The sequence below is a fragment of the Euleptes europaea genome, chromosome 2 (assembly GCF_029931775.1).
Source record: "Euleptes europaea isolate rEulEur1 chromosome 2, rEulEur1.hap1, whole genome shotgun sequence".
NCBI classification, from domain to species: Eukaryota; Metazoa; Chordata; class Lepidosauria; order Squamata; family Sphaerodactylidae; genus Euleptes; species Euleptes europaea.
This window is the reverse complement of record NC_079313.1, coordinates 28,292,549-28,320,365: the sequence shown is the minus strand read 5'-3', so window position 1 is coordinate 28,320,365 and position 27,817 is coordinate 28,292,549. Positions and strand designations below refer to the sequence as shown.

Genomic DNA, 27,817 nt, shown 5'->3' with positions numbered 1-27,817 from the left:
TTTTATTCAGGCTTCACAGACATATAAATACAAAAATGTTAGGTAGGTATCTTGTACGGGATTACACTCCCCCCACCCCCAGCATTCAGCTCAAGTTGAGAGAACAGCCATGTGACCTGCACAGGAAGATAACAGGAAATACAACATTCATTTTGAATAGACCAGAATGTAAAATATTTAAAAGACCAGAGAAATAACATGTTATACTGTACACACATGGCACACAAAGGGCGAAAACACTTTAGCCTCCTTTATTCCGTTTCAGCCAGGATTCAGCCAGGATCAAACGCATGTTCGGCGAAAGACATGCATTTGAACTTGGCTAAATCCTGGCTGAAACAGAGTAAAGGAGGCTAAAGCGACCATGCGTTTTCACCCAAAGTTACCTCAGATCCAGGTATCCAGAGTTCTGGGTACTTGGATGACAAGAATTCAGCCACAGTTAAGAATTTTTAAAACTGGCCCATGCTGAATTTTCCCATTGAAATCAATGGATCTGAATCAAAAGAAAGTTTGGCCCAACTCAAGAACTCATGTCTACCTTTATTTATATGAGATAATGTCATAAGAAACTTTTCTTTGTACAGATTAGTGTAGGCTACAAATAAAAAAAATAGCAGTGAATGTGTCAATAAATAGCAAAAAGCTGAATTAAACATTTTTACAGTAAATTATTTTTAAGAGGTGCAAAAAGCATAGAAGCTTTTTACTCTTGCATCAATTCCTTGAACAAATGTTCCCCAGACAAATCAGTTACTGCTGCTCTTGTAAATCAAGCAGAAATCTTTGTAAAAATATAATTTTTTTTCTGAAGCAAGGGACTGCAATCCTATGCATGTTTACTCAGGAAAATAAATCTCACTAAATTCAACTGGATTTATTCCCAAGGAATTATGCATAAATATGCCTTAGGCTAACAGAAAAAAAACCTGTTCCTTCATTAAGCTTCAGATGACTGCAGGATCAGAGCCATCCTCTGTTTTTGGCTTCCAAACCAACAGCTTCGTGGCACTGTTTAATAGCGTGTTCCAGTTGAACTAGTTGGCTACAACCAATTGACAACCGTTCCCTGGAAAGGGTGAAAAAAGAAAAGTTGCAAGTCCAAGCAAATAGCGCTTTTTCAAGAGTGACAACAATTTGACTTTTTTTTGGTTCAAAGTTAACTCCTATCAGGAGATAAGTCTACAATTACATACGCTTAATTTCATGAATCAAAGTAACTAGAGTTGTGTCCAATACCCCAACAAGATTTTTGGGGTATGAGATTTTAAGAGTCAAAGCTCCCTTCATCTGAGACAATCTAGCTCATATCCCAAAAACCTCACTGATCTCTAAAGCGCTACTAGATTCAGACCTAGTGGTTCTACTGCAGACTAATATGGCTACCCTGTGAAATAATCAAAATAGTGTACAATATGCCTTGGACCATTTTCTGTGCTTACCATGGCTTCACTGTAAATGAAGATAAAGCCACGAGAACATTTAAAAGCAACAATAAGTAAGAGGTAATTGTTAGTTGCTGTTGCAGGTATGTAACTCTTGACCTTATAGTTCCACACCTCCTCTTCCAGACACTCATTTAGAATCACCTCTAAACATGTACAAAATGCCATTCCCTCCCCACTGGGTAAGGGCAACTCTCGTGACATACTTGGAATTAAGGAGTACAGGACTTCCTTTCAGAGTAGGGCTCCATCTAGCCATCACAATTTTACACCACCCTTCCTCAAAGGAGCTCAGGCCGGCATACATTATTCCCCTCTCCTCTATTTTATCCTCTCAAGAACCCTGCAAGGTAGGCCAGTGAATACTGTGTGTGACTGGACAAATTTCACCCAGTTTACTCTATGGTTGCGTGGATATACGAATGCAGTGTCTTACTCCGATATTGTCATTATGTCACTCTGGTTCTCTGTGCCGCGTCTGCTTAAAAATAAATATTGCTGCCATGTCCTTTGACAGAATTTTGAGGGAAAATGCTGAGATTTTATTTACTTCATTTATACCTCACCTTCCCCCCACCCCCTGCATGAGGACCCAAAATAGTTTACATCTTTCTCCTCACCTCCATTTTATCATCCCAACCAAACCTGTGAGGGAGGTTAAGCTGATAGTATGCGACTGGTCCAAGGTAATCCAGGGAGCTTCCATGGCAGAGTGAGGATTTAACCTGGATCTCCCACATCCTAGTCTGGCACTCTAACCCCTATACCACACTGGCTGATCAGTGGTATGATGGTATTCCCTTCTTCTTCTTCTTCTTCTTACTTTTGTCACAACTGACTTATGGCGACCCCGTAGGGGTTTCAAGGCAAGAGACATTCAGAGGTGGTTTGCCATTGCCTGCCTCCACACTTCACGTCCCTGGTATTCACTGGAGGTCCCCCATCCAAATACTAGCCAGGGTCGAGGCTGAGAGTGTGTGACTGGTCCAAGGTCACCCAGCAAGAGTGGGGATTCGAACCTGGGTTTCCCAGATCCTAGTCTGACACTTTAACCACTACATCACTATACGCTAAAAATGCATAGAAGAAACAGCCACAGAACAAATGTTGGAGCAGTGGACTCTGATCTGGAGAACCGGGTTTGATTCCCCACTCCTCCACATGAGCGGTGGATGCTAATCTGGTGAACTGGATTTGTTTCGCCACTCCTACACACGAAGCCAGCTGGGTGACCTTGGGCTAGCCACACTCTCTCAGCCCCACCTACCTCACAGGGTGTCTGTTGTGGGGAAGGGAAGGTGACTGTAAGCCGGTTTGAGTCTCCCTTAAGTGGTAGAGAAAGTCAGCATATAAAAACCAACTCTTCTTTTTCGTCTTTGTGGCTTCTGTGCAGTCCCACATGGGAACTGCGTATGTGCAGGACAGCCATGGAGAGTAACTACAAAGCTTCTAGAAAGATCGGCTCCAAAGCAGTGCTCCCCGCTCCCCTCCCTGCGTGACCCAGCCTTAATGGCTTTTCCTGCCCAAAGGGACACAAGTTGAAGGGGTGGGGGAGCATTCTTCAGTTCTCTTTCTGCTGCCACGGTGAGAGGATGTACTTTGAGCTTCTCTTGCCTCGGTCACTTTCTGAGGTGATTTCTTCTCTTTGCTGTCAGCTTTCGTGATTTGGATTGTGCTTCGACTCATTGTTCAAAAAATGCCAGGGCTACAGAACAATGGCATTTAACAGCAAACACCAGGATTGCCTCCTCTGCCTGGGTAAGGGCCACGTTATGGCTTCTTGCTACGCTTGCCACACCCAAGGCCAGGCAGGAGATGGCCACGAGGCTAAAGACTTCCTTGTATGATAAGTCCTTCCAGCTGGACCATCCAGAGGAGCATCCCAGGAGGCCTCGTTCCCCCTCAGTCCCCTCAGTGCCTCCTCCTCCTCTGGCTACTCAGCCTCAGGGGCAAGCTTCGGGTGGTCAGTGTGCCTCTTCAGAGCCTCTCACAAAGAAGGCCAAGAAGAAATCAAAGCACAACACCCCCTAAGCCAAACTCTCTTCGGAGGACAAGTCTGCAACTTCGAAATGGTCTGGGACCACTCAGGTCACTTCCAAACTTTCATCATTGGGTGACCCTCGTAGTTGTTCGGCTTCGAAGTCCCCTCTATATTACTTACCAGTCTCCATCTATATTACTTACCTTCCTGAAGTGGTCTGAACATGATCACCGTTCTTCTTGGCTGCATACACCATCACCTCAACACTGGTGCCGATCGCGGCTGAACAACGCGATACTTGGTACTGTTTCTCATCCCAGTGCCAATCTGACTCACCTCATAGGCGCTCTTCTTTGCCTCATTGCTGCACATTGCCTTGTCGCCATTGGGAGTCTCTAGACCGCAGGAGTGATTCTCCTCCCCCTTGCCATTGAGATTGCAGTCCATCTTGTCACGAGAGTAATCCAGGCTTGTCTACTCGGAGGAGGCTTTGTACACTTTCCCTGTCAGGTCCAGACATGCGCTTTTCTTTGTCGGAGAATGATGTTGTCGAGGTACTGGCGATACCATCAAATACTGAGCAGCATTCTCAGGAGTCCCATTTCTCGGCTCCATATTCTGGCCACACTGTGTGGTCCTCTGGCAGGAGCTGCTCCCCACCGTACACTATCCTCAGTGTGTGTGCTTCACCCACCATCACTCAAGTCAACCAGCGGATCTGCTTCGGCACTGAAGAGGAAGTCTACGGATCGGACTACTTCGTCATCATGCAAGACACAAGTCCAAACATGCCACAACTCCCCCTCCGATTGGGCTGTCACTTCAGGTATGTGGCTTCACTGAAGTGGCAAATGGAGAACATAGGGAAGAGTACTCCCCCACCCCTCCATCATGTATCCCTTTGGGCTGGAAAAGCCATTAAGGCTGGAATGTGCATGAAGGAGAGGGGGAGCGTTTCTTTCTGAGCCAATCTTTCTAGAAGCTTTGTAGTCGATCTTCATGGCTGGCCTGCACATGCGCAGTTCCCATATGTGCCTGCACAGAAGATGACTTATTGAACAAGAGTTACAGTTTGTTTTTTTAAGTAACCAGTGTTTACTCCCCTGATGCATAAATCTTCTGGTCAAGTTTCAACAGTAACAAAAACCTACACTTCTGAACTTAATATCCCACTGTTTTCTACTCCAGAGCAGCTGTACTAAAAAAAACTAGCAATAGAATGTTTGGTGACTGGTGCCAATACAAATCCTGAACTTGGAAAGCAAGCCGAATGTTTGACAACACAGCCTAACAGACTGCCTGTTTGAAAGAATCTCAAGAAACTTCCATGCTGTACAAAGGCATTTATATTTAACATGTCTCCTAATTAATTCTAACCTACTTCAAAGACTGGAAGACTAATTAACTGCTTGATGGCAAGATAACAAAAAGGTCTGACATAGCCTATGTTTCACAAAAATTTAAACGAAGTCTTTTGAAAGAGCACTCTGGCATCACAGGAAAATTGGTTCATTTACTCTAGTGAATTCATGCACTTCACAGGGCAAGCAGAAGCTCCAAAACTCACCTGTGTGCATGCATGCACACAAATCATTAAGCTGCCACTTCAAAATGTTGAGGTAATAAAGAGGAAAGCAGCTACAGATGTTTAAAAAATGTTACCTGTACATCCCCTGGGAAACACAGTCATAGAACTCTTCAGCAGTAAATGTTATGCTACTGTTGACCTAAGGAGGGGGGGGGGAGACAACAGTGACGCTTTCCAAGCATTTCAACATCTCAAATGGCTGATATTGCTTAATGGGACACATTCATCTTGGTTAAAAAGAAAAAAAGTCAGGGACTGCTTCGGATGTCTTTTATTGAAAAGAGGGTTGTACTAAAAGTCACTTTCCAACAGGAAATAGAGTAGGGGAGAATTAGCTTTCTTTCCCCTGGGTTACCAGCAAAAAAAAATGGTGGCAATGAAAATGGGGGCTGAAAAGGTGTATCCCAAATAATGCCAAACTCTGCATTATTCAGGGCCGCTATGGCCCCGCTGCCATTTATTAGCCTCCCTCTCCCTCCCCCCCTCATCCCTTACCTGCATTTAGTTTTGACTCTGCTGCCACGCTGAAGGACTGGAGGCAGGGCTGGCAGCAGAGAGCTCTGCCGCCCAGCCGAAACAAACCAGGGGCGTGGCTGGCTGGGAGTTCTCTGAAAGCAATCCAGGCTGGGTCCAGTGCAAGCTCTGCTGCTGCGCCAAAGCACACTGAAGATGGGGCTGGACACAGCCTGGATTGCTTTCAGATCCACCCCCCTGGCCTTCTCTGGACCCAGGAGAAGGCTGGCAGGGTGGATCTGAAAAGTGCAGAGGGTGGGGTTTCGATCTTTTTCGGGTTCAGATTTATTACCCTGAAAATTTTCAAAACATCTGGGTTTTCCGATTTTTCAAAAATGTCCTGGTTTGATAAACCGAAACCCAAAAAATACCGGAAAAAAATTGTGCACACCCGCTACCTGCGTGGTCCTCCTGCCAGAGGAAGAAAAGGACATTGGTAGAAATGCTTATTTGATGTGAACTAGCTTAGCTTCCAATTCAGTACACACACACCACAAGATTTGCCTATATTACAAAATTTAATTTGTTTTATACCAATTTAATTCTAATGTCCTCCTCCAAAGAATACGGGAGATAGGTATTTACTTCCCAATTTTAAATTTCTTTCTTGTTAACCAAAGCAGAAAGCCTAACTAACTTCACTGTCTCCCAAGCTTTCCTTAACTAATCCCTTTTGCTTGGAAGATACTTTGAATTACAAAAATGAGCCAAGACCAGCCTTGCAGCTGTTAATAAGTATTTAATCACTTCTTGTATTGATGCATCTAGCACATTAACATAATTCAGTCTCAGGGGCCTTGGGTAGTACTACTCTCAAGACCTTTAAAATTGTATCAGCCACCATATTCCAATATTTCTGTGCATGCTTACATGACCAATGTAGGCAACAATGAGCTTTGTCCTTTCAACAAAACTAGCACGCGCCTGAGAAATTTGAATAAATCTTTGATAACTTCAAAGCTTTCCCAAGCAGAACAAAGGATTACACGTCCAGTTTTAAATAATGTAGAGGATTACAATTTCACGCTAGTAAATTTCATCAATTAGCTCCTAGCCCTCACTATGTAAAGGTAAGATCCTGTGTAAACACCGGGTCATTATTGAACCATGGGGTGATGTCACATCACAACATTTACTAGGCAAACTATGTTTAAGGGGTGGTTTGCCTCTTCTTCACAAGAGCTGCCCTGGTCATGACTTTGGCTGGCTCTGTATCACACTCCTGAAAACCTGATCTGAAACTGAAGGTCACCCAGAGTAGAGGCTTCGGTTCCCCGCACCATGCCCATCTCCTGAAATCAGATTTTTGATGACTCTAAGAAAGGACTCTTCACAGGATGTCACTTGCCACCAAATGTTTTCCGTGCCTTATTTTTCTTGCAATTAAGCCATGCCATTTCCCTCTGTTTGGAAGCTAATTTGCATGGACATCATGCTATGCGCCCCAGATTCAAACGGAGCCCCCAGACTTTGAGGTGCCAGCCTGCCAATTGGATCTTTCTGCCAGTCCTCAGCTACACTGAACTTCTGAACCTGAAAACCAATGGACAGCTTGGCTTGCAAATACCTGGAGGATGGGGTGACCCCTTTGCAGGACCATAAAATTGGACCCCCGTCCCAATGTTCACCAAACTTTGGTGTCCGTCTAAGGAGTCCCTTGCAGCTATGCTGCAAATTTGGTGACCTTCAAAAATGCCCCCACAGGAGCTTCGAAAAAAATCCCCATAGGCTATAATGGACCCGAATTTTTTCAATAAACTCAGAAACAAAGCCAAAATATTCCTTTATCTGTATGAGTATTCGGCTTATTCCAGGTTTACAGAAAAAAAATGGGCCCAATAAACCCGAACCTGAAATTTACCAGGGGTTTATTTATTTATTTATTTTGCATGACCCTAGTCGTGAGCAGAGCTTTGACTGCAGTACTGCAGCTTACCACTCTGCCCCACAGGGCTCTCCAGGCCCAATATACAAGGCTGTGATTTGTTTGCACACGTGCTAGCTCTGCCAATAGTTAACTGCCATTGTCTCCTGAAAATATTTTCTTCATTTTGTTTCTGATAAGCTGCTTTGAATTACTGGTATTTCTCTCTGTTGTGATCAACTAACAAATATTAAACCATAAAGGGGGGGGGGAATAAGAGAAGCCCTGATAGTCCATCTACTCCAGCATCCCTTTTCCAACAAGCTGCATCAAAAGGCCCACATGATGGTACAAAGACCAAAGAAAAGTAATGTCTCTAAATATGGAGGACCCATTTCACCAACAATTACAGATTGACCTATCCTCCATTTATTTATTGCACCCCTTTTTAAGCAGTCTTAACTAGTAGCCGTAAACACATTCCATGGTAATGAGCCCTCCTTCCCGCCCTATGTTTTAATTGTTGTTTTTATGTTTTCATAAGTGTATTTTAGGCTTGGTTTAATTGTTTTAATGATGTATTTGGTTTGGCTTTAATAGTTTTTAAGATGCTTTTATTATCCATGTTTTTAATGTGTCAGCCACCTTGGTGGGCAGAAAGGCGAGGTATAAGTTTTCTAAAGAAAGAAAGAAAATATAAGGAGCCACACTAGCTCTTTTGTACCCATTAGCTAATGAAACCAGGCTAGTTGCTCTAGATTTCTCTGTGGAAGTCTATAAGAGGAAGAACTAGTTGCTAGCCAACAAGTATAACTGGCAGTACTATAGATTATGTAATTATTATATACTTATTTTTATTTTATTTATTAAAAGTTGCCGCCTTTCCACTCAGAGTCATTTAGGCAGATCACATAAAAACATTAAAACAATTAACAATAACATTTAAAATTATAAAATAATTCAATAAAAACACAAGTTCAGTTTGTATTCAACAAGCATGGATTCAAGTTCAGTTCCAGGATAGATCCAGCTGCCTCAGAAGTCTTTGGACTGAAAGGCAGTGTAAATATTCTTTCAGCCAATAAGTGGAGATGCAAATGCTTCCTGACTTCTACTGGAAATCCCAAGACTGATTCAAGAGTGTAAAGAGGCAATAGAACACCCACATGCCAACATGTTGTCTCATGTTGATATCTATTGTGGCAATACCATTAAGCCTTGTCAACTGATCTTAAAAGTTGACTGAATCCTCCCTCCCCACACAACTCTGCCTGAATCAGTCAGACTTCAGCAGCTGGTGTGCTAGATTAATACTGTAAGCAGATTTCTAAAGTTTCAACTGTCTAACTCAGGGGTGTCAAACATACGGCCCATGGGCTGGATTCAGCTCCTTGAGAGCTCTTATCCAGCCCACAAGCCAGCCATGGCAGCACCCCCCCTCGATCTGGGCTGCCACCCACCCCCAGTCCCCGATCTGGGCTGGCAAGGCATGGCCCGGCCCAGCCCGACCAAGTGACATTTATGTCATGTCCAGCCATAACAAATGAGTTCGACACTCCTGGTCTAACTAGTGTGTCAACCCCTCAGCTGTTTTGGGGGCCCACTTAATGTTCCCCTTTTCAAGGAAGACATATTCAAATCTCAAGTTTTGGGGCACTCTCTCAAAATCCAAGTATCTGTTCCACATTTCAAGTTTCTGAGTTGTGTGGAAGTTTTCTGATCCCTTCTCCTCAGCATGCACATATAGAATAAAAATACTGCCAATCAAATATTTTGAAAAATTAACCCACCTTGTTTTCAGTTAAGAAGTTATAGAGTGTCCAGATATCCTGAAAGCTACTGTTTGGCATTAAAACTCTGGGGGGGGGGGGAGATAAAAAATAGGCATCAAAACTCCTCATTAAAAGTATTTTAATGCAAATATTCATAGAGTTCAAGTTAGCATTTAGACTAAATATTAAGAATGATAGTGATATTAGCATGTGAAAAGAATAGGAGAAAAGAGGAAAAGAACTGAAAGAGTTTGCATTTCTGAAGGGAATGAATGCATAGCTCAAGGAATGTTAACCACAGTAAGGCCTAATGGCAGGAATCCATGCTTGTGTTAGACATTTCCTTGCACATTCCTTGAGCCACTTTAAGTATGTGAGAGTTTGAGGCTATTTCCACTCAAAGGATTGAGAACAGACTTCCTTTATATATGCAAGGGGGTGGAGTAAGAGAACCCAGATACGATGAGAACTTTAATACACTAGTTTTTCTGCTGGAGCAGTTTCAGTCTCCAACATAACTTACAGTGAAAACTGTACTCCAACCGAAATCTGTCAAAGAATGCAGTGACGGATACGTTATGAGTAGGATTTCAGCATGTACATGCAACCCCGCTTGCATTGCAGCTCCAATGTCATAACCATTCATCCAGCATGGCTCTTTTTGTGAGCAAACTTTACTATTTTCAACTCTTTAGGAAGAGGGACAGGGAAATCCCAAGTATTGCACTGAAATTTCGTTAATATGCTTCAGTGTTTGGCTTCTTAGCCATACAAAGGTATTAGTTCAACCCTTATATAATTCAGTTCTATCCATACTTCTCTTCTTGATGCCAAACTGCCACTTGCACAAATATTCATTCATTTGAACATTCTAAATTCTACAAAAATGACAAACTTCAGAAAAAAAGTGCAAATGGAACCAATTTGTACATGATATGCAAATGTGCATGCATTTTGGAGATCAGTAAACAGAATTCTGGGGGTAGAATTTATATTCTATTAACGTTGTTAATAGTCCACCTTTCTCACCGGGCCTTATAGGCAAGGAAAATCTACAGCAGTCCATCACCAATAGGTACTAGTGGAAACCATTTCTTCCTTATTGTAGACTCCTCGTCAGCAGTCTGCTCAAACATTTCTATGCTTAAATTGCACAATCCAACATAAAGCCTATTTTTATTTCAATTAAGGAATAGACTGGTCAAAGGGAAAAGCCACACTCTGATATTTTTCTACTGTCGCCCTAAATTGCCATTAGATGGCAGCAGACATTTATGTTCCATTAATCTACAAAGAACAATTCTTTTTAAAAAGGTAATACCATATGGGTAGCCAGGTTAGTCATCATCCAGCAAAATAAAAGAGGATTCCAGTAAGCACCATTAAAAACTAAGGAAATTTATTCCGGCATAAGCTTTCATGAACCAGATGTGATGAAGATGAGCTCAGATTGATGAACGCTTACCCCTGCAATGCAAAACATTGCATCAGTTCTGACCCAAATTTTTAATTCTAGCTGGGCCTATCACGCCACCAAACAGCCAGACCTGTGACAATAAAAACTGCGCTGGCCCAGTAACTGTTGCCAACAGAGTTTGTATTAGAAGGCATCTGTTTATATTTGATACAAAACAGAACCGTGGATACTTACCGTGAAGGTCCTTTCTGCTCTGAGGTATGGAGGGCATCTTCTAGCTTGGGTGTTTCCTGCTCATTGCTTAGGGAGGCAGGACTGAAAACGTTGACTTCCTGTCTCCTAGGTGGGGAACTCCCCTTTCCTTCAGTTTGGAGACTTTCTGAGCTATAGGACAGGACAAATAACTAGAAGACAGTCAACGCGGTAGTAAACCATTAAAGGAACAGCAATAGGTGTGAAAGGACAATGCAACTGGTAAACCAGAAGCATGGAATTCTTTCTATTGTTGCCTGTGGCCACTCCGCTTCTTCTCTCATCTGTTCTTCTCTTGCTACTGTGGTGGTTTTTATAAGGTTTTTATTGTTGGTGGTGTGGGGTTTTTTTGGTAGTCATCATGTCAAATCCTTGGAATTTGCTTCTTCTTGGGCAGGTAAGATGTCGTCCATACCTCAGAACAGAAGGGACCTTCACAGTAAGTAATCAAGGTTCCTTTCTCGCTCTGAGGGGGAGGGCATCTTCTTGCTTGAGACTTCTAAAAGCTTCTTATTTACTTGGGTGGGTCTCATTCATCATCCAGGACCTGCTGTAGCACCCTTCAGCCAAAGGCTGAGTCTGCAGAGAAAAAAGACATTTAACTTGTAATGTCTCATGAAAATTGAAATTGAAGACCATGTGACAGCCTTGCAGATCTGTTTGACCGATGCTTGCATGTCAAAGGCCGCTGATGTTGCTGTGCTCCTGATCGAATGTGTGGTGATGCCCCTTGGACTGGAACATTGCTAGAAAAAGTAGGCCTGTTCTATGCAGAGCTTGATGGTGTGGCTGATTGCCACCCTGGACATGTCTTTACCCATTTGGAGCAGCCAAGGATATGAAAAGTGCATCAGACTTTCTTAAGGACTCAGTCCGACAAATGTGGCTCCTCAGTGCTCTCTTAAGATCTAACGTGGGCCACTGCTTTTCTCTATGATGGATTGGCTGAGAGCAGAAGGAGGGCAAGTGAATCTCCTGTGAACAGTGAAAGGAGGAGTTTACCTTGGGCACGAAGGTGGGGTTGGGACAAAGGACGACCTTGTCTTTGTGGAAAATGCAGAGCCCCTTATTGACTGACAGAGCTCCCAACTCAGACACCCTTCTAGCTGATGTCACTGCCATGAGAAACAGCACCTTCATGCGCATCCACCTAAGGGAATTTATCTGAGTGGCTTGAAGGGGGGGGGTTAAGCTGTGATATGACCCTCAGAAAGGATCTAATGTGAGGGTGCCTTGTGAGTATGAAGCCAGAGATAACGGGAACCACTGTGGAAATAGCCACCACCTGCCTACACAGGTTGGGGTCCTTCAGGTTTTGTCTTAGCCCATCTTGCAAAAAGGCTAGGGGTTGTCCTGTAGTAGGATTCAGTGGGTCCACACCCTTTCGCCAGCACCACTGGACCAAGGCCTTCCAGGAGGTATTGTAGTTCCTCCTAGTGGACATTCTTCTGGAGGCTAGGATGGTTTCAGCTACCTCTGGGTCATATCTGAGGTCAAGGAGCCATCTCCTTTCAATGCCAAGATAGTCAGACACAGCCAGCCTGGGTCTGGATGCCAGCCTGGGCCCCAGTGATGCATGTCCGAAGATACTGGTAGTTGCCATGGCTTCTGCATCGACATTTCCATCAGGGATGCAAACCATGGCCTCCTGGGTCATTCGGGAACTATGAGGATAACTGATGCTTTTTCTTGTTGTATCTTTCTGATCACCCTCAGGATGGTGGCCCTGGGGCCATCTGGAGTTGAGTGTGTTGGTCTGTCCTGCTGATGGGTGACGGTACCTGCTAAAGAATATTTGGAACTGACAATTATCCGCTGATGCAAACAGGTCCACTGTGGGCATGCCGAACCTTTCTGTAATAATCTGAAACAGTTCTCTTTTGATTGCCCACTTGTTCTCGTCGATGCTCGATGGCTCAGCCAGTCTGCTTGGATGTTAAGTGTCCCTTTGTCCTTGGGAAGGAAAATCTTATTCAGGCCAGTATCTATAATCACTCCCAGGTGCTGCAGACACTGTAATGGGTTCAGGTGGCTCTTTTCCGTGCTGACTAAGTAACCGTGGTCTTGCAAGATCTGGACCACTTGGTTTGTGTTACTCACCTCTAGGTGCTTGGAGAGTGCACAAACCAGGATGTCAATGAGATACAGGTGTATTTGAATCACTCTTTGATGTGCCAATGCTACCAGCATCACCAGCACCTTGGTGAAGACCCTCGGGGCGAATGCTAGGCCAAAGGGGTGTGCCTGGAACTGGTAACGCTTGTCCATGTAGCTGAATTGAAGGAACTTGTGATGGCCCTTGACTACTGGAACATGCAGGTATGCTTCTGTCAGAGGACAGGAAGGTGCCTGGACACAGAGCTTCTGTGAGGGAACACAGTGTTTCAACCCTGAAGTGTTCTTGAATGATGAACTTGTTGATGTACTTGAGGTCCAGGATCGCCCTCCAGTCCCCATTCTTTTTTGGAATGGTGAAAATGATGGAGTAGACTCCTGAGAAGCGTTCTGATGGCTCAACCTCTTCTATGGCTTGAATCTGGATTAGATGTGATATCGCATCCAAGATCCTTGCATGCTGCTCTGTCCTGAACAATCTGAGGGAAGAAACAAATCTGTCCAGGGGAGTGTGTGAAATTCTATAGCTGTATTGTATTATTTGTAGGACCCATGAGTCTGGGTGAGATAGGGACCACTAGTCCTGGAATAAGTTGTAGCCATCCCCCCACCACATGTGACCTAGCGTCACTGTTTCTCCTGTCTGAAGGGCTTTTTGTTCCTGTCTACATGGTGGTGGAACTGTAAGGGTCTGGAAAATTTGTCCCTCTCTAAAAAGAGCCTCTGCTGTTGCTCTGCCACTGAGGCTTCCTCTGTTCCAACCGGTAATGGGGCAGTGTATAAAAGGAACTAAAGAACGCCTGCTATCCCTACGGAGGTATTTAGGCATGGACTTCTTCTTCTCTTTCATTTCCACCAATATCTTATCTAGTGTTTTTATTATTATTTATTAGGAAAAGGGTACAGAAATAAAGCGAAGGAGGGGGAAATTGGCAATACAAATACAGTATTACATTGTCATACACGTTTGCATGGTTACAGAATCAGAGTTACTTTCCTGGCTTATGAATATAATTAATAATGTTTTTCATAACCTGATAGTCATTATGACCAACTACCATCTACTTTTCTATTACTTAGTCTTGTTTTCAAACCCTAACATACTGATAAAATAGTTTCCATTTTTCATGGGATAATTCATAATTCTGATAATTATTTGCCAGATTGGTCATTTTAGCCATAATTGAATATTCAAAAATGTTTTTCTTTCCATTCTTCCATGTCAAGAAGCGTGGCCTGCTTCCATTTTATTGCTAAAACAGTTCTCGCAGCAGTTGTAGCATATTTAAACAGGTCTTTATATTGCACTGATAATTCCAGTGGAATGACACCTAACAACATGTTTTTTGGATCTAAAGTGAATTTCAATTGGCATGGTTTTTGGAGTTCATGATGCAGATTTCTCCAATAAAGTTGTAACTTCAGGCCAATTAAAGTTGTAACTTGGCATCTTACTCCAAAAAAATTACGTCTATAAAACATCTTATACCAATTTTTGCTTATATCTTGATTGGGTGTAAATTTTAACTCTTTGGTAATAACGATTCTCATTTTTCCATTGGAATAATTTCTCCAAAATTCTGCATCCACTTGATCATGTTTGTCTTTACTTGTTCCATTTCAGAAGTAGCTTGAAGATTCTCCCAAACAGGTGGTCTTGATGTGTCATTATGATAGTTTCAAAGTCTGTTTGTGCCCTAAGAGCACCTGTTTTGAGACAGTCTTGATCTTAATTGTAGATATGTTAACCAATTTAAGTCCTTGTTCTCTTTTTTAAAGTTGATAATTGTTTGATTTCTCCAAATTCATCGATAAGATCTTGATAGGTGAGATATTTATAACATTTCCAAATAGATGGATTGTAGTAAGCTTCAAGAGGAGACATCATGGTGTGGATGTGAGGGCGATCTGGCTGTGACATCATGGTGAGTGGGGATGGACTTATACTTTTTAAATACTTATTCCATACTTTTAAAAGTGCAGGCTTCACATTACATTCTTGAGAGCTCAATTTGATTGTAGATAGAGTTTTATATATTTTTGAAGACCAAAGCAAGCTATGAAATCCAACTAGAAGATCTGCTTTTTCTAATGACAATCTTCTGTCAATGGGGTATTTGATCCAATCTGTTATCCAGACCAAGCAAGAGGCATGGTAATATAGCTTTAGGTTAGGTAAGTGCAAGTCCTCCTCTTTTCTTATCATCCTGAAAATATCTTATCTAGTTTGTCCCCAAAGAGACGGCCCCCCTGAAACGGTTAGAGCATGAGTGCGGAGCTGTCTGCCAGGTTCTTAACCATAGGGTCCTTCGGGTGGCCACATTAGAGGCCATGGATTTGGCTGCAAATACATCTGCCATGAAGGTGACCGCCTTCAGCATTCTAATGGCACCTTCTAAAGCTCCCGTTTTCAGGTGGGATCAATTGTACTAGCTTGCGCCCCCATGTAAAGCATCCCTGGCGATCAGAGAGTTGGTTACCATGGCACTAACCGCTAGGGCGGCCACCTCATGGGTTCTTTTGGTGCCAAAGTCAGCCTTCCTGTCTAGAGGATTCCGGATTGACCCCATGCCATCCTCAGAGACTAGGTCAGAGGTTTGCAGAGCCGCTACTGGAGTGTCGACCAAAGGTAATTGTAGCATCTCACACAGCTTCCTGGTGGAACCTGAAAATTGCCTATTGGACATGGTTTTTTCCCCATTCTGCTTTAACCCGAGTCGCAAAATACTCTGGGAAGGGCACTGAGCATTCATTGTGGCCCTTTTGGCCAGCTGGCTCCTCGCCTGAGTCGAGGTCTTCTGTGAGATCTAAGGCCTGGATTGCCTTGGCCAGGAGAGACTGGTAGTCCTCTCCATTAAGGAGCCTATTCTGCTGCTCCTCCACTGGGGGTTCCTCTTTCTCTGAGGAGAATTCTCCCTCCTCCCTATCCCCCTCCTTGGGCATCAGGGAGTTGTGTGGCGCACTTTCCTGTGATTGGGTATACTGCGCATCTGTGGGAATGGTGTGCATTGCCTCAGCAGGGGGCCATTGCCTTCGAACACCCCCCAGGTTGGACTCCTGTGACTCCCCCAGGCAGGCCTGGAGAATTGGTTCATTATGGGGACAGCATTGGTATGAACCCTGTGAACCTAGTCCCGTTGCAGACCTGTTCTCTCCAGGATCAGAGGAGCCAGGCCCACTATGGTAGGTGCTGTGGAGCACAGGCAGGATAAATGCTGCCGCAGTCTTGCTTGCTTGGGGGCTTCCTGGAGGCACCTGGTTGGCCACTGTGTGAACAGACTGCCAGACTGGATGGGCCTTGGCCTGATTCGGCAGGGCCTTTCTTATGTTCTTATGTTCTTATAAAACCCCAAAGAGATGGAGCCAGAGAGGGCGGCCAAAACATTTGCAACCCCTCCCTAAAGGCACTCCGAACCATCTCCGCCAGCTTGTTCAGAAAGCTGGTTTGGCCCAACCCAGGGTGGACGCAAGAGGTAGATGTATTACCCCTCAGCGAAGTCTGCTCCAGACAGAGATTCTCCAATGTGAGGGTCTTGAGTGGCCTTTCCATGCCTGCTTGTCCTCCCCCATTTTTACCTCCTTTTGGCTGTGGCTGCTGGAGGCCTCTATGACTTGCTGCTCCCTTTTTAGCGGCTGCCGCTTCTCCCCTTCATTTCCTCCCAGTTCTCCACAGCCTTGATCTGTGTGTGAGAGGAGACCTGCCACCTGGTCTCCCTGGGTGAAGAACTTGTCGGCGTCACTCTCTTGGCTGGCCACCATCTTGAATTTCCCTTCCCAGCAGGATTAGGAGGAAAATAGAGGGGAGAGCAGGGTGAGCAGAGTTTGAGAGAAATAGAGAAAGGGTAACAAAGAGGGGGGAAAGGTGTGAGTCATAGTCAAAGTTAGCTGTGGAGCAAACTACTGTGTCCTCTCCCTAGTGAAGCAGGAAAAGAACTGAAGGAAAGGGGAGTTTCCCACCTAGGAGACAGTGTCACAGGCCTAGAGATATGAAAGCCGTTTATTCTCTGCACCTGCTCTGTATTTCTTTCACCAGATAAGCACAATGAGGATTTTTATGCATATATTCAGCATTCTTAACTCAGTTTGATTTTGGAAGGTATGTCCTCATCTTTTAATGATAGGAGAAAACATTTCCTCATTTAAGTCTTGTCTGATACCCTGTACTAATGATTTAATATAAGGTACCTCCTCAACTGGGCTTTCAGCCAATAAGTTACATCAAAGCATAACAACACAGTTCATAGTTCTTATCTCTAAACTGGTCGGAGTCAATACCAGAATAAGACCTGTTCCATTCTCACAAATAAGAAAATAAACGGTCAGCCTGAGATAAGGAGGCTTGTCCTGTTTTTAGATGTTAGGTCCTAACTTTTATCATTTAATTAATTATATAACACACACACATATATAGATAGATACAGAAACCATAATAGGCAGGCTTCTCTAATCTATTGTGTTAGATTACAGAGTCTCGAAAACCCACTTATTGGTAAGTATGGATGATTAATATCTTACACTTTGTAACAGGCATTTGAATCAGATCTGTCAAACTATCTTATTTGACTTGGAACTTGTTTGTATTTTGTTACATTATTTTTAAATTTTATATATTCTTCTAGTTCATATATTCTGTTTGAAACTATTACAATAAAAAGAACTTTGTCTAAGTTCAAATAAGTTGTGTCCTGCTTATAGTAGGTGTTTAAGCTAAGTAAGATAAAATATCACTTCTTAGGAAGGGATTCATTCTAGAAGCTTATTCACTGAACAGCAGAGACTGCTTCAACAGGAAGCTGATGTTTTCAGTCCTGCCTCCCTAAGCAATGAGCAGGAAACACCCAAGCTAGAAGATGCCCTCCCCCTCAGAGAAAGAACATTAACCTTAGGCACATCACACCTTCCTGCAGAAACACTAGTTCCTCTGCATTACAGTGAAGTTCCTTTTATGGCAAAGGCCAAGGACCAGCACTGAAAAGCAGATAGTTGCTAGCCAACAAACCATAATAGGACAACAAATATTTCAGATGACTGAAATTAACCCATCACCACAAGCACCAACACATAACTGTGACACTGCTATACTGAACCTCAGCAAGCATTCCACTATGCTCATTTTATGTACCCACACATAACACACACACACACTTACTGCTGGATTCCTGCAAGAATTTCACTCACAGCTGCCATTAATTTCTGCAGACCTAAGAAAGCTTCTTTGAACAATGACCTGTACTGAGCGGTGTCTATTGCACTGAGATCCAGCTTCTGGAAAACTTCAAGCCTAAGGAAGGAAACAGGGTGAGATTGATTTTGAAGAGGCAAGGTACTACATATAGACAGAGGTAGGGAGGGAAGGAGACAGACAAGCCTGTTTCACTTGCTGACAAAGGCCAGCAGTTCATCTTCCATTAATGTTCTGGTGAATTAGTTTACTGCTGCAGTCACCGTAGGGCTGCTTCTTCGACAATTTTATCTTGTGGTTGTTTATTCAAGGTATTTGTAGGCTGCTTTTCCATACACCTCAAAGCAGTTCCCATATAAGACACAGCCAATATCATCATAAACCCCAACCCAAAACCACCACCACAAATGAGAATTTTAAAAAATCTAACCAATTAAAACAAAAGCTGTCTTTAAAAGCTCTGCTTTATGCCTGTTTCTGAAAAGTGGGTGAAGATGTCACAGTCCTCATTTCTCAGAGCAGCCCATTTTTTAAAGATGGGGCTACCGCAAACTTGAGCCTGCAAAAACCATGACGCAGCCCCGTGTAATTAAATGGGGCAGTTACACGGGGTTTCAGGGAAACATTTATTTAGTGATTTATAGCCTGCCCTCCCCGGTCGAAGCTGGCTAACAGCGGGTAACATCATACAAAGCATTAATACAACGATAATAAAATTAACCACAAAAACTAAATTTAAAACAATAAAATCCCAATTAAAACTTAAAAAATACAAAGTTACAGATGGCGCCTAACCACTACTTGTGCAGCCGGATATTTGCAGCAGGTTTCCCTTCTGTTGACATTAATAATATAACAGGAGGGGGAGAATAGGGAGGCCAGCAGATGATATTCGCGGCTGTCCTCAGCCATAGGCCTGGAGGAATAGCTCTGTCTTACAGGCCCTGCGGAACTCTTTAAGATCGCACAGGGCCCTGATGTCACAAGACAGAACATTCTACCAGGCCGGTGTCAGGGCTGAAAAGGCCCTGGCTCTCATCAAGGACAGCATCACACTCTTCCCCCTTTTGCACCAGACCACATTTCCTCCTTCTGCACCAGACCACCAAGTTGCTCGGCAAGCAAAACAGCTGCACTGTCCCCGAGCCCACCGTCAATACCCCCCTTAGGATTGTGCTGTAAGGTATTTAGAACTTTAAAATTCTCCATAAATATTTCAAATATTGCAATTTTATATGCTAAGTAAGTTATAAATGATGCATTTTCTGTTGTTAAAACAGTAAAATTATTTTAGGCTTGATAGGAAAGCAAGTATTGAATGTATTTCACATTTTCCTGGGGGGGGGGGGGAATGCAAGAAACAAGTTTTTCCCATGGCTTCAAAATTTCCAGAAATTTTACGTCTCTAGTCTGGAATCGACTGTAAGATAAATAGATAAATAATATAAATAAATTTTATTTGCGGCTAATATGCCAGATAAAACAGGTAAAACAGAAACTGGCCATACAGAGTAGATATTTATAGCCAAGGCCAACAAAATTAGGAATCACCCAATTTTACGTTTCCACAGATTAAGGAAGTACATTAAGGCAACGTAGCTTCATTGCTACTGCATAATATTCTGCAACCTGGGTGGTGATTGGTGAGCTGTCTCCCAGCAAAACCCTTTTGGTCCATTCAGCAACTGTAAGACATTTTGCATTGTACACCTTAAATGTCAATGTTAATAGGGCTTGCAATCACATAGGTAAAGCCAGCAAATGAAAGGTTTGCTACAGCATTCTGTATGCTCAGGTAGATATACATTATGGGAGAAACAGCTCTTAGGCATGCAAAGTAGAGAAGGTTGTGCAAAATTAGAACAAGCATACCGTGACACCAAGTGGTTAGGAACAGCTCCAATCTCAGATGATGGTGTCTATCCCTACTTAAAATTATTTTCAGTCTGCTGGTGTTGCTACTGCATGCAGAAATATTATTTACACAACACTATTGGTGCATACAGCACCTTACAGAAGGACAGAGGCATAACAAAAAAAAATCTCAACGAATTAACCAACAGGACTCTTCAACGAGAAGCTTACATGCTAAATACTGACCTGCGGAAAATTTGAGAGGGGCACAAAAGCAAGGTTTAGGTGTGTTGCTGTAATCCAACTAGCCTGCTAAAAGGTAAGCTTAAAAAATGCCAGGTCCATGGTCACTGGGAGAAAAAAGGGTTTATTACCTGTATAGGTTGATTGTATTCCAGACACTTTCAAGGACAGACCAGATTTCTTGGTGCCTATTTCCTTGAGCCGTTGGCTCTGTTGGCAGTGACTTGGCTCCTGCCTCGGTGTGTTGAGTTAAAGTCACATCTTCCATTTTTTCACAGGCAGCGTCTGAAGAATTCTGTCCAGTACCTGACTGAATCTCAGGAAAAACGAACAAGCAAGCAGTAAACGTACTGGGTTTGAAGAGATTTACAATACTGCCACGGTTAAACTAACAGCAGAGAAATCCAAAGCAAGGGCTTTGAAAGAAAGGCTTTCACCCAATACTTGACTAATGCATGTCAAGAATAGCCCATTTTTAAAATAAAAAATAAGACTTTTATGAAGCACTAACTTCTGTTAGTCAAGGGGGAAAGATGTGTATCTATTTATAGTTATGAAGCAGCTACTACAACATGAGCTTTCCTTAATATTTAAAATATCACACACATGCCACAAAGTTAACACATTTACACTCAGCTGGTATTTGAAAGAGTTGCACTTTTCAAAGGAGCTACAAACCTCCAAGCACCCTCTTACACATTGCTTGTGAAGGGTTTATTACTGTTGGTTTTAAGTAACTGACAAAGCAGCTAGAGGTAAAAAAAGGGGGGATAAATAAAGTAATTTCCACCCCCGATGTAGCGGGGGGGGGGGGGGATGCAGAGAATGAGGAGAGGCTCCAGCAAACTCCACAAACTTCATAAAGAATTACAGTCACGTAGGAACCTGGCAATAATTTTATTGCAACCAAAGCTAAAAATGTCCCATCCAGGAGTGCAGATGGCAGCATCCAAGAAGCCTCCCATAGTAGTGCAATAAGCATGGCCTGCCTGCTTTTCTTCAGCCCATCTGCCTGGGGCAATTGTCAGCAGATCAGAGGTACTCAAAGAGAGCAGCACATAATGCCACAGCTAGCAGCCCCCTTTGCTTCATTTTAGGTGAACCTCTGGAGGAGGATTTCCCCCACTTTAGCCAAGGCCTGAGAGAGCTGAGGAAAAGGCCACTCCTCCTCACTCACCCCACCCCATTCCCAGCTCTGAACTTCCAATACGTCATCCAAGAAGGGGGCTAACCTAAGGGGTACAGCCAGTGTGTACAGTCATACAACAAGCTCTCCCAACCCCCTCCACACACCCTGTGCCTAAGGGAGAGCTAGGGTTGCCAGGTCCCTCTTCACCACCGGGGGGAGGTTTTTGGAGCGGAGCTTGAGGAGGGCGGGGTTTGGGGAGGGGAGGAACTTCAATGCCACATAATCCAATTGCCAAAGCGGCCATTTTCTCCAGGCGAACTGATCTCTATAGGCTGGAGATGAGTTGTAATAGCAGGAGATCTCCAGCTAGTACCTGGAGGTTGGCAACTGTAGGGTTGTGCAGACTTGTAAAAAAAAAGAATAATGTACTTATTTCAGAGATGACAATGAAATCGCAATATTCAAATTCCTTAAAGCAAAACAAAAAAGACAGACTTTTACTCTGAACAATTCTAAAGCAGCACAGGCATTATGATCAGGATCCGCCCCTGTAAAAGAACTATAGCTCATTACATGCATAACGCCAAACCATCCCCTTATTTGGATTTCCTCTCATGCTGCTTGTCTTTTGGCAAACCACAGTGTCCTGTACCATCCAAACCAAGCAAATTCTGGCTTTACGGGTTCAGCTGGAACAGCAAATGCTTGCTTGAAAGCACAATCACTGTATTACAGGAGACTCAAGAAGGAATCTGAGAAGGGAGAATGTGCAAGCCCAAGGCTTAGACATGAAAACAGTTTGCTGTTATGTGTGAACTGCACTTATGTCAAAACCATCTCTAACCTTCTCAAGAGTCTCACACAGTTTATTCACTGAAGCAAAGGCCTGCGGAAGGACACCATCATAGTTTGATCTTGAGCTGAACATCTCCAACAGCATTTTGGTTTCCCGAAGCACCTGCTTGGTTGTTGCGTGGCTAGCCTTTTCAGCTGAGTCATTAAAGAGAAGAAATAGAAGAACAGGCAGTGAAAAGCACATATGACCAAAAACAATTCTCAGATGAGTTACATTTAACCACCACTTCAAGAGCAGCAATGCAAAAGTAAGATGCTCACACTGTGCTTTGCCACTACCTGATGGAGTGATTCCCAGCAAGGCACCTGCCAATGTATTTCCTGGTGCCTTTTTGCTACTCAGACAATTCATCTCCCACCAAAACAAAGAGCCAGCCCTGGCTTTCCTTCATCATGCCCCCTTACCTGCATGGTTATTAATCCATGCGGCTCCCGTAACCTCCAGAATCTACAAAGCAAAGATCAGCATTCCTTCCACTGGCAGCAGGTTGGATCAAAACCATAATATTTAACTCAGCGTTAGACATGTAATATACAGTTGGAATCTGCAGAATTGTTGAGACATCAGTAGATAACTCTGTATCAGGAGTGCATTTCCCAAGACCACCTCCAACTTTTATTCAAGAATGTGTACTCTACAAATTTATACCAGTTTGAAACCTGTTTTATGACCTCTGCAGAGTAACTCTGGGATTTTAGTATTTTGTAGGTGCTGGGAATTTCTAGAGACATATAGCTCCCTCACTAAACCACAGTTCTGTGGGAAAGCCATCATAAACAAATTTTAGGTAAGTATATTAAGCATGTCTTTTGATTCAGACTTGTAACTATAGAACATAGAGCATTCTCACGAGTCAATGCAAACATTTCTACCTTTACAGAGCTGCGTTGACAGATATTCAATGGTTGAAAGAAAGCTCCTTGGTATGATCTGTCCAAAAACAGCTATCCAGTGCTTTTTGTAGCACTCGAGTAGGGCTGCTAACGTCCATGGAGGCGTTCGATACACTACCTAGAATAGAAAAAATTAAACTTGGTGATAAGATTTGCATTCTAGAACTGAGTCAGATAGTGTCAGAACCCTATTACTAAGATAACAATTATTCTCTCCTCCTGCCTCGGGGGGGGGGAAGGGTTTGTACATCAAAACAATTCAAAACCTCATCTCTGATCACTGCAATCAAGGGTGCTACTTTTGGCGGAACCCCACGCAGCACAGACTCCTCCCCTCTCAACGGAAATTACATTGTAGAGACGCGAATGACACTGTCCCTAAAATGCTTTGGAATAGGTAATTGAAGCATCCAATGTTGCCCATTATCTGAAATCCTTGAGGGATCAAGGAAATGCTCAGATTTACACCCTCTCATATTGTATTCATTAAAATATTTAAGTCCAGCCTTTCCTCATGGCTCAAGGTGGCTTACAAGTCACAACCAAAATTTTACCATTTCAAACCGATAGAATACAACCCCAGCCACCCCCCTCACCCACCCCAAGAAAGATGCTTGCAGTTTTTACCCTGTTGCAAGGGTTGTGGAATTTATTGATAAGAAGTTACAGGCACACAGGATAGAAGCACCTTGCACCCGGAAATGTGTCAGAGCCACAATTCCTTGAGAGCAAAGACAAAGGACAGAATGTAATATTAAATGCAGAATTCAGTGTTCTGAGAATCATCACTTTTATTTAAAGCTGTGAGGTATGGCTTGACAGTGTTGTTGGTAACACGTGCTGAAATCTAAGCAGCTAGACAGGGTGCTTGAGTAAGATTCCCAGTGGCTGGAGCAGAGGCTTGCTAGCAACAGGGAGGGGCAGGACAATGACTAGTGAAACTAAGAATTATTCCAGACAGCAAGTAAGAATTATCCAGAATAAAATACATTTTACAATTTTGCTCAATTTACTTCATGCTGTGCAGGTTGCTGAATTCCGTTTTTCTTACTGAAGATCTTCGATTGATAACAAGACAAAATGTTTTTTTTCAGCCCACATAATTCATTTTGCAGCACAGACTTCTCTAAAGGAAAATCTTGATGAAGACAGCTGATCAACTCTTACATCTTAGCGCTTTAACAGCATTAGAAACTCCCTAGTTTGGAAGGATTTAGTTTTTAAGGGAGCACAGCCAGAAGAAACACATATGTTACTCTCCCTAGAGTACAACTGAATTCAAGTGGTTTAAGCTAATAATCAGCTTCAAACTTTTTTTTAATGTGCTCTGGAGAGCAAACACTACCTGTATCTTGCCAGTTGTAATGATAAACTATAGTCGTCCGTAAAATAAGCAGTCAAGGAGAGAATCAGAGTACACAGTGGGAGGGAGAAAGCACACATACCTAAGTCTCCATAGTGTAACACCAAACTGTGGTCTGGCATTAACTCTGAGCCAGCTCACTGCCATCAGAATACCACGCGCATTGCAAAAGCATCAAAAGCAAAAAAGATAAGCCCTTGCCCTGCAGAACTTTCACTAAAGATCAAACATCCTAGATTTAACTTTCTAGATTCAAGCAGATGCTTACCATTTGCCCTGTTTTGCTAGAACTGATGTGAACTACTAATAAAAGCATATACTTTAACAATTGTCTGTAACTAAATTGTTACATTTGTATCTGTAACATTCATGCTGTTCTTTTTAATCACGTTTACTTTGTTTGCACGCAAAAAGACAATAACCTCTGTCCACAGGTCTCCATAAGCAATCTTCATTTCTGTTTGCAATATAGATGACAAAACTTCTCCCAAGCTTTTTTCAAGGTCACGAATAATGCCTGAAAGAGGCTCAGCAGACTTCTCCCTAAGGTCCTTGGGCTCTGCCTCTGTTAAGCAAGCACAATGGATATTAAACTTATTCAACTGAAGGCGTTAACAGTTCAGGTAAGAGAATGAATAATTCCATTCCATTCATAGAGCTGCCATCAATGCTGGCTTGCTTTAAAGATTCTCTTTCAAATTTTAGAAATGGATTAACTACAGAGGTCCCTGTTGTCTGAGGGAAAAGCAAGCTTACCAGTGTTTTAAAAATTGAGCTCATACAGTTTCGAACACGCCACTAAGCTAAAAATAACTGAATTTGGCACAATGCACATACAATCGGATAAAGGTACAAGGAACAGCTTGTACCATAGTACTATTTTTAAGACCCAAATATAGTTCCCTGTAGGACTTTGGTACTGTTTAATTAATTTCTTCATCTTACTACAGAGTAGATGGGCCACCCTCTTGTGAAATGTCTTTACAGCCTTTTGATCCATGAAAGACATGGCGGCTAGGGTGATGCTCCACCAGCTATTACAGAGTAAGGGGTGAGAAGTTTTTGCAGACGCCACATCGCTGTACTCCAGTTGCAGCAGCAGCGGAATCAATTACTTGCTCTTCTGCAGATAGAGCTGCTTTTCTTCCCGTTCTTTGAGGCTGCAAGCTAGACAGTTGGTAACTGCTATAATGTCTTCTCCTTTAACCATATATAAGCCCTTAGGAGGCATAATGGCTATCACATACATCTAACACCTAAGTGGCCGGGCACCGTGGCATTCAGAAAAATAGCAAAGCCATTCACAGGCAAAGTGTAGTGTCTCTCCACATTCAGGGGATAGTCCAGATACGTAGAAAAATATGATTTTGTAAATTGACCAAAAGAAAGACAAGGTAGCCTGGTGAGGAATGAATATACTCCAGGAGGCATAAAATGTTGGCAGCAGCCAAGCATCAGTCAAAGGTGTATGTGTGTGAGAAATCAGCCTGTTCAAGCCCCTAAACCAGGGATGGGGAACCTCAGGCGTATGCGCCCCCCGAGGACATATTTTGTGGCCCTCGGGAGTTCCAGGGGGGCCTGCCACAGAGGCGCAGCATAGGACGGCCCTCCCTGAGGATGTTCCTTGGGCCATTACTTGCAGGGGTGCTGCGGCGCCCTTTGGACCTCCTCTCACCGACTGACGGCTGTCGGTTGGCAAGAGGAGGGAGAGGGACTCTTCCCCCAAGGTTGCCCCCTATAGCCGCAGCGTGCAGGAATGCCGGGGCACACTGTAAGCCCCCCTTGCTGCCTGTCAGCTGTTGAGCAGCGAGGGGAGGGAAACAGGCTCGCGGCTCCCAGCGGCAGAGCATGCACGCAGGAGCCGATCGAGCTTCAGGGGGCCTTTTGTGGACTCTGGGGCAGGGAGGGCATGAAGCCTGGGGGCAGGGAGGGCATGGAGGCTGGGGCCAGGTTGCGTGGGGCCGGTGTGTGTGTGTGTGTGGGGGGGGAGGAAGGCTTTTCTCTCTCCCTCTCTGTCTCTTTCTTTGTCTGTCTCCCTTTGTCCGTTTCTTTCTCCCCATCTTTCCATTTCTTTCTCCCTTTTCCTCTTTCTCTGTTTTCCTTCCTTCCTCCCTTGCTGATCCACCGCAGGCTGCGCCTCCCTGGCACCTTGTTTGCTCGGGCCCACCGCTGGCTGCCCTCCCGCCTGGGGTGGGGAGGACCAGGGGAGCCCTCCAGGCCTTCTCTGCGTGGCCTCCCCTGGGGTTGCCAACCTCCAGGTGGGGGCCGGAGACCTGGCAACCCTAGCCTTCCCCCCCCCCCACCGGGAGATCTACACCTGGTATGGCCCCCGAATGATAATATAAATGTGTAAATGGCCCTTGGCAGGAAAGAGGTTCCCCACCCCTGTTTTAAATGCTTACAGAATATTGGAGGATGAGAGATTGGAAGGAATGCAGTAGGATTTCTAATTTATTCCCCTCTCTTGTAATTTTTAAACAACTCCTAGCGTATGTCAACAAAACCTATGATTTCCATTCCTTGTGCTCTAACATCTGGTAGAATTATTAACACTGTAGGAAACAATGAAGGTTACTGGGCAGATAGAAACTTTTATCCCACATATAGAATTTCCAGACCACAAAAAAAGGTCAATCAGGTAGTTTGCAAACTAAAACATTAGGTCACTTTAGATTGTTTTGCCACTAAAACAATGGCCTAAGAAAAACTAACCTTTTTCTGACAGTAGCTGAGTTCTGCAAGCTGCACTATTTACAGCCAGTTTCTGGAGTGCAGCAACCATCTCTGCTTTGCAAAGTGCCTTTACTTCACTCACCAGGGCTTTATTGCACAAGTTTTTATCATCCCTGTGGAAAGAAATCTGCTTTTGTTTTGTGTTCTTGGAATGAGAAGGAAGACAGCACTGTTGTATCTTACCCTGTGGCAAATGTGAGCCAAGGTCCATTATGTTAACTTTCTCTATAAACACTTGAAGCCAATTTAAGAAAGAACTTCAACAGAATCAACATGACTTGCAGTTGACAATCCCATTCTTTAAGCCAGGGATGGGGAACCTCAGGCCCGGGGGCCGTATGCGGCCCCTGAGGACATTTTCTGCGGCCCTCGGGAGCTCCGGGGCCGGGGGTGTTGGGGGGGGAGGCGTGGCGTGGAGGTTGGGGCCTGGTCGCGTGGGGCCGGCGTGCACAGGTGTGTGTGTGGGGGGGAAAGGCTTTTCTTTCTTTTCTTCTTTTTCTGTCACTCTCCTTTCTCTCCCTCTCTCCCTCTTTTTCTGTCTCTTTGTCTGTCTCCCTCCGTCCTTTTCTTTCTTTCTCTCCCTCCCTCCATTTCTTTCTCCCTTTCTCTCTCTTTTC

At 43.7% G+C, this 27,817-nt stretch overlaps 1 protein-coding gene across 1 annotated transcript in view; it reads right to left on the bottom strand.

Annotated features, from left to right (window-relative positions):
* Positions 1-947: 947 nt before the first annotated feature.
* SWT1 (SWT1 RNA endoribonuclease homolog) overlaps positions 948-27,817 on the bottom strand; it is a 49,191-nt gene continuing 22,321 nt past the window's right edge. The window contains exons 10-18 of the mRNA XM_056844717.1: positions 27,180-27,313; positions 24,890-25,032; positions 23,084-23,222; positions 22,200-22,345; positions 20,358-20,542; positions 18,097-18,228; positions 9,182-9,248; positions 5,089-5,153; positions 948-1,069 (exon numbers count right to left, since the gene is read on the bottom strand). Of these exons, the coding sequence (XP_056700695.1) occupies positions 964-1,069; positions 5,089-5,153; positions 9,182-9,248; positions 18,097-18,228; positions 20,358-20,542; positions 22,200-22,345; positions 23,084-23,222; positions 24,890-25,032; positions 27,180-27,313 (1,117 nt within the window). The 3' untranslated portion in view covers positions 948-963. The remainder of the gene's footprint in view (positions 1,070-5,088; positions 5,154-9,181; positions 9,249-18,096; positions 18,229-20,357; positions 20,543-22,199; positions 22,346-23,083; positions 23,223-24,889; positions 25,033-27,179; positions 27,314-27,817) is intronic.